Raw genomic sequence first — 12557 nt, forward strand, 5'->3', positions numbered from 1 at the left:
ATTGTAAAAATTAAGTTCATTGTTACCTCGTCTATTTCAAAATTTCATCAATGGTATGGATTCCTTGCTGTTTTTCTGAAAAAAAAACAAACAAAATGTAAACTTTCATTCAAATAATTCGAAAACAAATGGGGCCTATTTAAGTTCTCTAGTAACGCCTCTGAATTGTTGACGGAAGAAAATTTTGTTTGTTACAGCGACAAGTTTCCGCTACTTTCCAGGGGTAGCTACAAAAAAGTTTGACGAAACAGCAAAAAGTCAAATTAATTCTGAAATCCTTGTGTTCATTTTTCATCTTCTTCTATTATAGCTTTCAATGAGAGTGCCGATCATTTCATCAATATGTTCAATAATTTCATTGTGCTTATTGTATGTGCTAAGCATAACCTATTTGAAAAAGAACGTTAAAAAATTTAGAGAGACCAGACCAACAATTTAAAAAATGACAAGAACGTTCGATTGTTACAAGCAAAACCCCAAAAAATGTTGTTTACCGGGGATTTGCCGGAACGTGTCCCCGTGCTCTGCTCCCGCGTTTCAGGAGCCCTTGTTCCATCGCGCGACTACTGCGGATTGCACTCTCCCCCCGTTGCTGCGGCGCCTGTCGCGCTAGGGGACAGCATCGGCCCACTGCCGATATTGGCAGTGCCGCACCGCAGGGGATGAAGGCGAATTTGAGGGAGGACAGCGCGCTCCCGCGGCGGCGGCCGCTCTGGTGAGCCCACGGCGCATCTTTAAAAAATCCCGGAGCATCGCAGCGCCTACCGCCGCCCCCCGCGCGGAAATAGCGGCGGGCGTAGATTAGAGGCAGGCGGCGGCGGAGTTGAAATTCGCGAGGCTGCTCCGGGGTCCGCCGCCCCCCAGCAGGGGCCAAATTCGTGCTCCGGGTAAAGGAGGCCGGGCCGCCGAGAGGGTCTTCCTCCTGCCGCTGCCAAAGGCCTGGCCAACCCCGCGCCGCCCGCCGGGTTGCGCCCGTGAGCCCGTGCGCGCGGCGGGCGCAGGCGGAGACCGCCGCCGCTTCCCGCCCCCGCGGCCTCACTGAGGTTCCACCGGCCCACCGTGGTTGGAGTTCAGCTCCTTACTGCCGGCGCCGACATGTTAGTGGCTGCGGAAGCGGGAGCGCGGAGGAGGGGCAACGGGACTGAGCAGGGGAGCAGGGCACAGACTCCTCCTGCTGCTGCTGCCACCGCCGCTCTGCTCCCTCCGCTGCCTGGGGCGCTCCGGCCTCCTCCTGCCCGGACCTGGGGCTCCCAGAGAGCAGGGGGCGGCAGCGGCACTCGCTCTGCCTCACGCTCTCCACAGCCAGCACCACCACCACCGCCGCCTCCTCCTGCTGCTGCTGCTGCTGGCGAGGGGCGGGCAGCGCGGCGCGCATGCGCAAGACCCCCCCCTTCAGGGCACTGGGGGGGGGGGTGGTGGTGTACGGCGGCCGCAACGCGCAGGCGCACCAAGCCCCCCTCCGGGGCACTAGGCAGCGGGCGGCAAGACGTTGCGCCCTCCGAGAGTGAGACCGAGATGCTGCCCGCGCAGGCGCCTCGCCAGCAGCAGCAGCAGCAGGAGGAGGCGGCGGTGGTGGTGGTGCTGGCTGTGGAGAGCGTGAGGCAGAGCGAGTGCCGCTGCCGCCCCCTGCTCTCTGGGAGCCCCAGGTCCGGGCGGAGGAGGCCGGAGCGCCCCGGAGGCGGCGGAGGGAGCCAGAGCGGCGGTGGCAGCAGCAGCAGGAGGAGTCTGTGCCCGGCCCCCCTCCCCTCCCCCCTGCTCAGTCCCGTTACAGCCCCCCTCCCTCCGCGCTCCGCTCCGCAGCCACCAACATGTCGGCGCCGGCGGCCAAAGTCAGTAAGAAGGAGCTGAACTCCAACCACGATGGGGCCGACGAGACCTCAGGTGAGGCCGCGCCGGGGGCGGGAAGGGAATGGCGGCAGCCGCCGCGGCCTCCGCCTCGCACCGCGCCGCACCGACCGCCATTTTCCCCAGCCACACGGGCCGCGGCCGGGCCGGAGGCGGGAAGAGCGCGGGGTTGGCCGGGCGGATGTGCAGGCCCCAGCAGCGGCAGGAGGAGGCCATGTTAGCGCCCTTTTGTCTCCGCTCCCCGGCCCGGCCTCCTTCCCCACGGGCGCAGGCGGGGCCGGGCGGGGGGCGCTGCGGCCTTGGCGGAGCAGCGGGACCCCCCCGCCCCCCCTCCCGGAGCAGCATCCGCGGAGCCTCATTGTGCTCCGCCGCCGCCATGATGCTTCGCCGCCTCCTGGTCCCCGCGCCGCCGCGGCCGCGTGGTGCTGCCCCGCCGCGCGGGGATGCAGCGGGGCCTGGCCGCCCGGGGAGCCACGCGGTGCTCGGGCGGCGATGGAGCCGCCCGCGTCGGCCCCACGTGCGATTCGCGGCAGCTCAGGGATTTTTAAAGGTCGCCGCGCCGTGGGTTTCCTCCCGGCGGCCGCCGCCGCGGGAAGGGCGCAGCGCTCTTCTTCCTCCTTCCATCAAACTCGCCTTCGCTCCCTGCGGTGCGGCGCCCGCTGCCAGCGCCGGTCACACACGTGCTTTCTATCCGCGGCCGCTTCTCCGCCGTGGGGAGGGCGAAGCAGAGCGTTCTTCGGGAGAGCTGTCCCCTAACGCGGGCTGAGCCGCGCGGGATACTTAACAGGGGAGGAGGGAGAGTGCTGCACTGCTCCCGCGACTTTCCGCGGCCGGTCATTCATCTCCAGCGCGATAGGTAAACAGGGCTCCTGAAACGCGGAGCTCAGGCAGGCTCTGTGGAGGGGACGTTCCGGTGCGAAAATCCCGGTAAACGGCGGCTTTGAAGGGTTTTTCGCTTGTAACCGTCCTGTCGAACGTTCTTGTCATTTTTTAGAAGGCGGCGTGTCCCCGTTCTATTGATTTTTCTGGTCTCTCTAAATTTTTTAACGTTCTTTCAAATGGGTTTGTCTTAGCACATACGGCTCAAAGCTTTTTAATGAAATTGTTATTTATGTGTCATGATCGACTTCTCATTGAAGTTGAGTTGTAAAGCCGTGTAGGGGAATGTGAACTGGGATTTCTAAGGGTGAACTCTCTCTGACTGCTGTTTCGTCAAACTTTTCTGTGCTTCAGCTGTAGCGCACCCTGGAAGTAGCTGAAGCTTTAAGTCCTTGTAATACTTATGACATTTAGTAGAAATATCCGTGTAATTCAGAAGTACGTTACTAGAAAAGGGCTTAAGCAAAACCCCGGCTGATTTGTCAGGCTTGAATGAAGGGATTTTGATGCATTTTTGTTTGTTTTTTTCAGAAAAAGAGCAACAGGAAGCAATCGAACACATTGATGAAGTACAGAATGAAATAGACAGGTAACAATGAGCAAGCTTTTACAATGAATGCTTTAGTAGAAATTGAAGTGTAACTTTCAAAAGTCAGAGTATTTAGTAAAGAAACCTACTCGGTGGTAGCTCTCACTGTGTTTAAATTCTTTCAAGACACACTTTTGTGGTGACTTGATTAGATATAAGAGGTGTTTGTATGTGATAAAAGAATTGAAGTATCCTGGGGTCTTGTTTTATTTCGGGTATTTTAAAAGGTAGGCCTTGAGCTTAAAGCTTAAAATTTATTGTGATATTTTTGATACTAGAGATTTATTTTCTATTGGGCTTTCAAGTTCTTGTGTATGCTCTTTTGCAGAAGTGTTTCTACATGTGTAAGTGGAGCCAAAAACTTGTTTGAAAAGTTAGGTTTCATTATACGTTTAAAAACTTGCATATTCATTTGCTTAGAAAGCATCACTGAATCATAAGTTCCACGTGCCAAAACTCTGTGGGTTCAGTTGCTATTTGCCTGGATTGTAGCTCTGTGCACACTGGCCTACAAAGACTGCAGATGACCACTGAGGCTCTGGCCATGTGAAGCTGTTGCATTATCGAGGCTCTTTTTTTGGAGCCAAACCCAATTGGATATTGCACCTTCAGATGTTACTTGTGTCAATCCAGAATTGCTTTGCTGGAGCTTGCTTGCTCAAAACTTAAAAAGAGCAGGTGATAGTGTTATGTGTTGTCTGTGTTTAGGTCTTTTGCAATCAAAACATTTAAGAGGTAAAAGCTACTTTGCTTTGCACAAATAAGGGTCTGTCCCTCATGTAATGTTGCAGAACATAGGATGTATTAGAAATGTTTTATTAAGATCAGTGAAATTGCTTCTGGTAGTGTGTTTCTGAATAGTCATTATGGGCTTAGGGCCTCTGTTTTTTGTTTTAGATGCCTCATCTGTTGAATATGGGAGACTAGTTTAATCAAACCTGGTCAGTTTTTTGGCTAACTATTGCTGATGTGGCTTTAAAATTCAGTTCTCACTCTTGTGCTTTAACGTGGCTCTTTGTCTTTACAGACTGAATGAACAAGCCAGTGAGGAAATTTTGAAAGTAGAACAGAAATACAACAAACTCCGCCAGCCATTCTTCCAGAAGAGGTCAGAATTGATCGCCAAAATCCCAAACTTCTGGGTAACAACATTTGTCAACCACCCACAAGGTATATTCTTAAAAGCCCTCTTTTTCAGTGTGTTCTTGCTGGTGATGGGTCTTGCAGCTCTTCAGGGTTTTCTAGAATTGTTGCTGGACATGTGTTTAAACAGAAGCCTGTTCCATATGCAAACACTTCCTCCTTTGTTCTAGAGTGCATTTTACAAGCTTTTTATTTCTTACACTTGTTGCTCAAAGGAGCATCTTGGTCACTGAAAATCCTGTGGTGGTTTTTTTTCTGTATTTCAAATGATAAGTTTCCTGATTTTTTTTCATTAGTTGGGCCCTTAAGAAAAAGGACACAAAAAAAAAATAATTCTAGTTTTAGTGGTTTTGCTAATTTTTAAATTGGAGGTGAGCTCCTGACAGTAAACTGACTTTCCATAAAACGTGTTGGTAGGCTGCTTGTAGAGTGGTGAATGCCATGTGTGAAAATCTATTTGAGAGAAGGGTAGATGCATGTAGAGCTTTTCTTGCTTCTTAAAATTAAACTATAACAAGCAAATATCATGGTTTGACCTCAGCAATATAAATCACATAAATGCCAATAGTCTGTTGGCTGATAATTTGCAAACAGTGGGCTGCAAGAGGTTGGCTTGGACAGGCGTGCTGCATTTTAAATCCTTCTTGCTGTCAATTCCCTGTATTTCACCTGCATGATTCCCATGATACACCATTCATAGCTTTGTTAATGTGGGATTCCTAATTCTGTCTTTAGTATCTGCACTGCTGGGAGAAGAAGATGAGGAAGCACTGCATTATTTGACCAGAGTTGAGGTGACAGAATTTGAAGACATCAAATCAGGTTACAGAATAGATTTTGTAAGTACTTTAAAGAAATCTTTCATTTATGATTTTTCTGCTGGTTTTTATGTACTTGCATATTGGGTTGTAGTTTGTAACTTAATCTCTTCAGTTACACAGTTAGTAATAGGTAGTGCTAACTCCTAGGACTTGGCACATGTGTTTACATGATGTGGGTTCTAACTCTTTGCTTTCAACTCTGCAGTATTTTGATGAGAATCCATACTTTGAAAATAAAGTTCTCTCCAAAGAGTTTCACCTCAATGAAAGTGGAGACCCTTCTTCAAAATCAACTGAGATCAAATGGAAATCTGGGAAGGTATGTATCTGGGAAAGAGGATTGCTCCTCTCTGTGATGCCATCACTTTAAGTATGTACCTGTGACTAGTTTTGTATTGGAAGATGCCTTGTCCTCCATTTCTTCCTCTGTCAATCCACTGCCACTTCTCTACATACATAGTGCATGCCTATCATGGAGGGTTTGGAATACCCCATTGATGTGAGATCTGTTGTGAATTCTCTTGCTCAGCTGAGCAGTGAAAGTACAAGTATGACCAGGTGGAGAGATTACAACTGCATTAGCTTGTCTCTCTCTGGCATGAATCTAGATGTGTTTTGTTGTTCGCTTAAGATAACTGTTAAATTAGGAATTCCAAAACTAGCAGGATTATGGGGGGTCAGACAGTGGTATATGATTTGATTTTATTCTCTTTATTTCCTCAATTTAATTTCTAAACACTGCATCTTTGTAGAAGTTGCAGCCGCGCAATAATGTGACCATACCTTTCATCCATCTGCTATTCAAATGTGATTAATTTGCTGTAGTTTCTGCAATAGTTGTGAATGCTTTCACGTTATTCTGAAGATTGTGAACTGAGTCTTTAAAAGCAGAACTGAGGGTTGCAGTTAAGTCACTGCTTATTTTGTCACCCTCAGACTGAGAGGAAAACTTAATCTTTAATTGAGAACTGTGCCTCTTGTACAAGAAGTTACAGCCCAGTACAAACTAGCCGAGTGATCTTTACAACATACTACAAAAGCAGTGTGAATTCTGGTATTCTTCATTAAACAGTCTAAACCTATAAATGTTGTGATTCTGTCAAGAAAACAAATACTAGAAGTTCGGAGTTACATGATCAAAGAAAGATTGGATTTAAATAGCGCATCGTAATTTTCTTTTCAATCTCCACAAAAAGATTGTTGCAGACTTCTGAAATTTGGGTAGATACAGGACCCATGTATGTTCTTCTGACCATGTTTTAGCGGTTTGTGTGGGGCTTTCTTGTCTCTTCACTTACTACGAAGAATGGCCTGAAGACTCCAAAGCAGGAAATCTTAGGATAAGAAGGCTGGGCAGTTCTTTAAGCTCTGCCTTTAACTTGAGATAGAGGTGTGGAGACTGAGTCTTTCTTAAATCATGTAGTAGTCGTAGCATTTAGCCATTGTAAGATCTTGTAAGTTCAGTATGTCATTAAACACTTGTCAGACTTGTGCTTCCCTGTGATAGAGGAACATAAATCAAATGCAAGATCTTGTGAATTTTCAGTACTTCTGTGGAGGTCCTTGAAAGGAACAGGCGGTTTTGCTGTTTTCTCATGTTCATGAGAAACATAGTGTCTTTTTCTGTGAGTTGTTTGGGTTCCAGATGTTTCTTAAAGACTTATTCCTGAAAGAGGGAGTAATAAGTGACTTCTTGTGGCTGTTTACATAAGTACATTTCTAAATGGTGCTTATTTGAAAAAAAAAAAAAAAAAAAGAAGCCATGTAAAGACCACTTTTTAGTGGAACTTCTTAACTTTCTTTTCAGGATCTGACAAAACGGTCAAGCCAGACACAGAACAAAGCCAGTAGGAAGAGGCAGCATGAAGAGCCAGAAAGCTTTTTCACCTGGTTCACTGACCACTCTGATGCAGGCGCTGATGAGCTAGGAGAAGTCATCAAGGATGACATCTGGCCAAATCCATTGCAATACTACTTGGTAAGTACAGCACGGAGCTGTTGATCCATACCCATAATAGCACCATGTAAGTGAATTTGATCACTGTAGTTAATGGTATATACGTATCTTTAAGGTTCCTGATATGGATGATGAGGAAGGGGAGGGAGAAGAGGATGATGATGATGATGAAGAGGAAGAAGGGTTAGAGGATATTGATGAAGAAGGAGATGAAGATGAGGGGGAGGAAGATGAAGATGATGATGAGGGTGAGGAAGGAGAGGTGAGTAATAATACCCCTTAACACTGTCTAGCTCTGGTGTTTGAGAATCTAAAGAAACTTAAGAGGGATCTTGCCAGAATACCGAGTTATTTTTTTGTACAATTGCTGACAAGGAGTTTGGAGGGGAGAATCCAGGCATATTTACTACCTTAATTTGTGGAATGATTTCAGTGAATTATTTCAGTGTATTATATTTCACTGTACTTATGCTTGTGCATATGACAGTGAAAACAAGTAGTTTTAGTAAACTTGTAAGGGAGATGCTTTAGAAGAATTAGGATGTGAGCATAACAAAATCCTTGGTGTACATTCTAGCAAGGCTTTACTTGTAAATAGCTTTTGTTGGTGCGTCCAGTTCTGTCATCCTCCCACCTTTGGTTTATTTCTGCTTATGGGCAGCTTAGGTAAGGTTCTCTGTTGGGCTCAGGAATTAAAAATTTCCTTTAGTAGCAAGTGGTATTTGAGGGACAGCATTCAGGGAGTTGATAACTTCAAGTTTAGAATGTCTTTGTTTCTCACATTTAGATGTGTCTCTGAGCTTCAGCAGCTAAAAAACTGTTCACATTGGGACAGAAGGGTTGTTGTGGGCACCAGCGTGTTATTACTTAACCTAGAACTCAGCATCTGGAAGTGCTAAATTCAGCCTGAAATTTAGCACTAATACATCTGAAATATATTACTCTTCAGAGTTTAAAACTAGGGGTGGGGAAAAAAAGACCCCTTCACTTTGTAAATATTAAACCTATGTGTTTGTAGTGATTTTTTCCAGACCTGGTGTTTCTTTCACTGGGACATCCAGTTATTAACTTATTTCTGTGTAGGTGGGTGCTCATGGCAAGTGTTACTACTCCTTAGTGAAGAGTGAAAGAGTGATCATCAGACAGCATGCTATGAGTAACACTGTAGGATTGTAGTCTGTAGGGTAGTGAAACAGTTGTGGTTACTGCATTTGAAAGTTCGTGCTCTATGAAGTTTAGTGACTAGATTTGTTTAATTGTTGCTTATCTTTCAACAGGAGGATGAAGGAGAAGATGACTAATTGAACACTGATGGATTCCAAACCCCCTTTTTACCTTTTTAATTTTAATCCAGTCCCTGGGAGCAAGTTGCTGTCTTTTTTTTCTTGTGCTCAGTCGCCTTGTTCTCTTGAGGTCTCTTTTTCTCTCCTCTACACCATGGTTCACACTTTTATTTTTGGGGGAAATACCTTGAGCAGAATACGGTGGAAAAGAATCTACCAGTTTCTGTTCCAAGTTCATTTTTATCCCTTTCTGTCTCAAAACAAAAAACTGTTTATGGAATCAACACACCATGTTCTGTGGGAAAAAAGAAAACCTTCTGCTCCCTTCACTCTGCTGGAAGCTGAAGAGTGCTAGGCCCCTGTGTAGTAGTGCATAGAATCTAGCTTTTTTCCTTCTTTCTCTGTATATTGGGCTCAGAGATTACACTGTGTCTCTATGTGAATATGGACAGTTAGCATTTACCAACATGTATCTGTCTACTTTCTCTTGTTTAAAAAAAAAAAGAAAAAGCTAAAAAAAATAAATAAAATAAAAAACTGGGGTTCTAGAAGGTGAGCTGGGTGGGTTTCAGATGTTGGGGTGGGTTACGTGGGCATTTTGACAACATGGCTTCTTCTCCTTTGGCATGTTTAATTGTGATGTTTAACAAACATCCTTGCAGTTTAAGATGACACTTTTAAAATAAAATCTTCTCCTAATGATGACTTTGAGCCCTGCCACTTGATGGAGAATCAGCAGAACCTGTAGGATCTTATTTGGAATTGACATTTCTCTATTGTAATTTTGTTCTTGTTTATTTTTAAATTCTTTTTTTGTTCTTTTTTTTTTTTTTTTTTGTTTCACTGGAAAGGAAAGAAAGATGCTCAGTTTTAAACGTTAAAGTGTACAAGTTGCTTTGTTACAATAAAACTAAATGTGTACACAAAGGGACTGGTTGGTCTTCACTGAAAGAAACAGTTTTAATAACCTGTTTTGAACTTGTTTTGTAGTTTCTTGGCATTTTGGGGGGCATTTGGTCAGTATTGATGCAGCTTGAAGCAACCTTGCGGTTGTGTGCACTGATGAGCAGTTCATTGAGTTGCCACTATTTGAATACTTGTGAAATGTTTCATTTGATAGTTACTGCTGCACACTCCAGTTCTTTAATTGCCAAACTTACTAAGACAGGGCTGTGGGTGCATATGCCTTGTGTGAACATAGAGGTTTATATCTGTGTTTTGCAAGAGGAAAAACCACTTAATTATTAACTATCTGAAGTAGTAGCTTGCAGCATTGTATCTCCGGTAAATCAGTTTGCATAAAGATACCATGCAAGCTCAGAATAAAAAGATCAAGGGGTTTTGTAAATCTTTTCAGTTGAAAATCTTAAGTGCAAACTAATTTTGGGGCTATTTCAAAAAGCAAGATTATTAGCAAAGCTTGTGTACAAAAAGTTGCTACTCGACTGCTTTCTTTCCTTGGTAGCAGCATGTATATATGCTTTAGATCTACTGTACTCTTCCTCATGTTAAGAGACTGCACTTGAGTAGCTTGTAACAATTTCACCTAGAAGTTGTTGGTACTGATATTCCACAAAGTGTAATGAAAGTTGTTTTAACATGCTGTGCTTTTGAAATATTTAAAAGAAAATGTTGTATCAGCTAATCTAAAATTCAAACAGCTAGTTCTCTTTGGATGTGTAGAAAAGACTGTCTTCTGGGAAGACTTGCTGTTATATTCTCTGATTCCTTTTCCTCACAGAATTTGCTATCATTAAATTTGGCATTTTTGATGCTTAAGAATACACTTAGAACAAAATCAATCTCTGTTTAAGACATGCCCAAATAACATGTGGGGGAAACATTCTGTAAGTGTCTGGTCCAGCTTGAATTTAATCCAGTTATCAGAGACAATAAAACATCCAGTCTGCACGTGAGCAATGCAAAATAAGGCAACCATTTACTTCAGTCCATCTCAACAAAAGCTTCTGCCCTGATCCTGCTTGCAGGGTAAAGATGATGTTAATCAGGAATGGTTTCTTAGCATCTAGAGAAAGGAGGAACCAAACCTATGAAGTCTCTTCAGTTTTAATTCTTTTTATTTGATTCTTTGTTGTGAGATTGGAAGCCATTTGCTGTTGTGATAGAGGGTCAATGTGCTATTTCTTGCCATGATGCCTTGTTACTTAATTGTTACGTAGTCCTAACTGTAGCTTTTCAAGGAAAATAATCTTTTCCAGGACTTTTTCATGCTTTAGGAAAAATACTGTACCATTGTTACACCCCTGTTGGTTACTAGCAGAAAACCGCTAAAAACTTTTGAAAGTAATCAAAGCTTCAGGTTCTGTAAATTCAAATCCATGAACAAGAAGTGAGAAGTCTGGATAATGAAATACTACTTCTGAGGTTTTTCTTTGCAGATTGCCTAAATCTTTAGGGTTCAGAGGTTGCCAAAACACTTGCTACTGTACTGATAATACTGAATTGCTTGAGAAGCTTAAGGTTTTACTCCTGACAATGGCTAAAGAGTAAACTAATGTGCTAAAAGAATAAACTGTTATTTAAGTGTAATTTTTTTCTAGCAATGGAAGACATGAGTAGGGATTAGCACATTTCTCTGCAATGCTGAAGAAATACTACAGATGGCTGTCATGTGCTCTGACTGTTCACTTAATGTCTAATTTGGCTGAATGTGTAATGGGTGTCCATTTTTACTTCATTTAATTTGTATATGCATATAATGAGCATTTAAAGCCTTTCACCTTGGATAAGAGTGGGAGATTCATTCTTATTATGTGTCTGTATCTCATTAATTCCCCACTGCTCTTTGAGCTCCTCACATCCAGTTAATGCTGCCAATTGAAATCTGTCACAGGTGGAAGCTGAATTCAGCCTTTCTGGCCTGAATTTCCAGAGTTAGAATATAGAGTTGGCAGCAGTTTAAAAAAGAATGAAACTACTGTTCTGGGGCTGTATGACTTGAATGACTTGAAAGACTATTTTTGTTTGAAGTTTAATTGCTATAAACTGGAATCTTTTGTCTGTAATTTCTAGTGTCAAAGGAAAGCAAATACATCCATGTGTGTGTAAATACAGTTAGAAAGGTTTGGGTTATTTTTAAACAGATGATCTGTGTGCTTATTCATACTTGTCAAGATAGTTTTTGTCCCTGTAAACAAGCATTATCTGAATGGATTGCTCAGTCGTTTATGCCATCATTTGAATCTGTAAGCTTCTCTTTGTACCACACTAAACCAGGTGCACAACCACAGTACTTTGTTTATTGGATATTGTTCCTGAATTTTGAAGCCTTTTTTTTTTCTTTGAAAAGACTGAAATCAATGAAATAATTTCTCTGATGTACCTTCAAGATATCCTTCTGTTTGAAGGAATTAAAGTACATTCAACTGTCACTTGATGTTACCATTTCCAAGAGTCTTTTTCAAAAGAATCAGTTACTAGTCCTACACTCAGCATCATCTTTCACTGATCAGGCTGATAGTGACTGCTTCTTTAAAGATACCAGATGCCCAGTGTGATAAGAGTGACAGGAGGTCACAAGTGATTTGAACATGATGCTTGCTTCCTCTGGGGATCAGATTAATGCTTAATCTCTTGCTCTCCCGCTGCTGCATTAAAAATGGAAACTTCTAAGACTTTTTATCATCACCTTCTCTGAGTGAATGTACTCTGGTGGAAGGAGCCCTGTAAGACCTAACTCCTGCTCCCCTGGGTCCTCAGCTAGTGGGGCTCCTTTGTTCCCCAAGCTCACAGGGGGATGGAGGGAGGAGTGGGTGGGTTTCTGCAGCACCCGACATGGGCTGTAGCAGGAGTATTTCCTGGCCAGGAAGGAGTGTAAAACGGGAGACTTGGCAAAGGGCTTCGGGAAGTGAGGGCATCCTTTCCCAGTGCTTCCGCCTTTTAATGCTTGCCAAATGCAATTCATCTACAAGCTGGTGCCGCAACCTCTGGATGGGTTGGTGGAAGGCAGGGCTCCCCTGCCTCGCCTGGGGGGCACAAGACCTGAAGGAAAGAGGGGGAAGCCCTCGTATGAACCCCAA

At 44.2% G+C, this 12557-nt stretch overlaps 1 protein-coding gene across 1 annotated transcript; it reads left to right on the top strand.

Annotated features, from left to right (window-relative positions):
* Positions 1-1572: 1572 nt before the first annotated feature.
* SET (SET nuclear proto-oncogene) lies at positions 1573-9444 on the top strand. The gene is made up of 8 exons (XM_057401462.1): positions 1573-1881; positions 3256-3313; positions 4341-4483; positions 5192-5295; positions 5483-5596; positions 7085-7255; positions 7350-7496; positions 8512-9444. Exons 1-8 carry the CDS (start codon positions 1809-1811, stop codon positions 8533-8535), a joined length of 834 nt encoding a protein of 277 aa, XP_057257445.1. The 5' UTR covers positions 1573-1808; the 3' UTR covers positions 8536-9444.
* Positions 9445-12557: the final 3113 nt, after the last annotated feature.

The sequence above is a fragment of the Pezoporus wallicus genome, unplaced genomic scaffold (assembly GCF_028554395.1).
Source record: "Pezoporus wallicus isolate ANWC-B61680 ecotype Strahan unplaced genomic scaffold, APGP_CSIRO_Pwel_v1 contig_8013, whole genome shotgun sequence".
Taxonomy (NCBI): Eukaryota; Metazoa; Chordata; class Aves; order Psittaciformes; family Psittacidae; genus Pezoporus; species Pezoporus wallicus.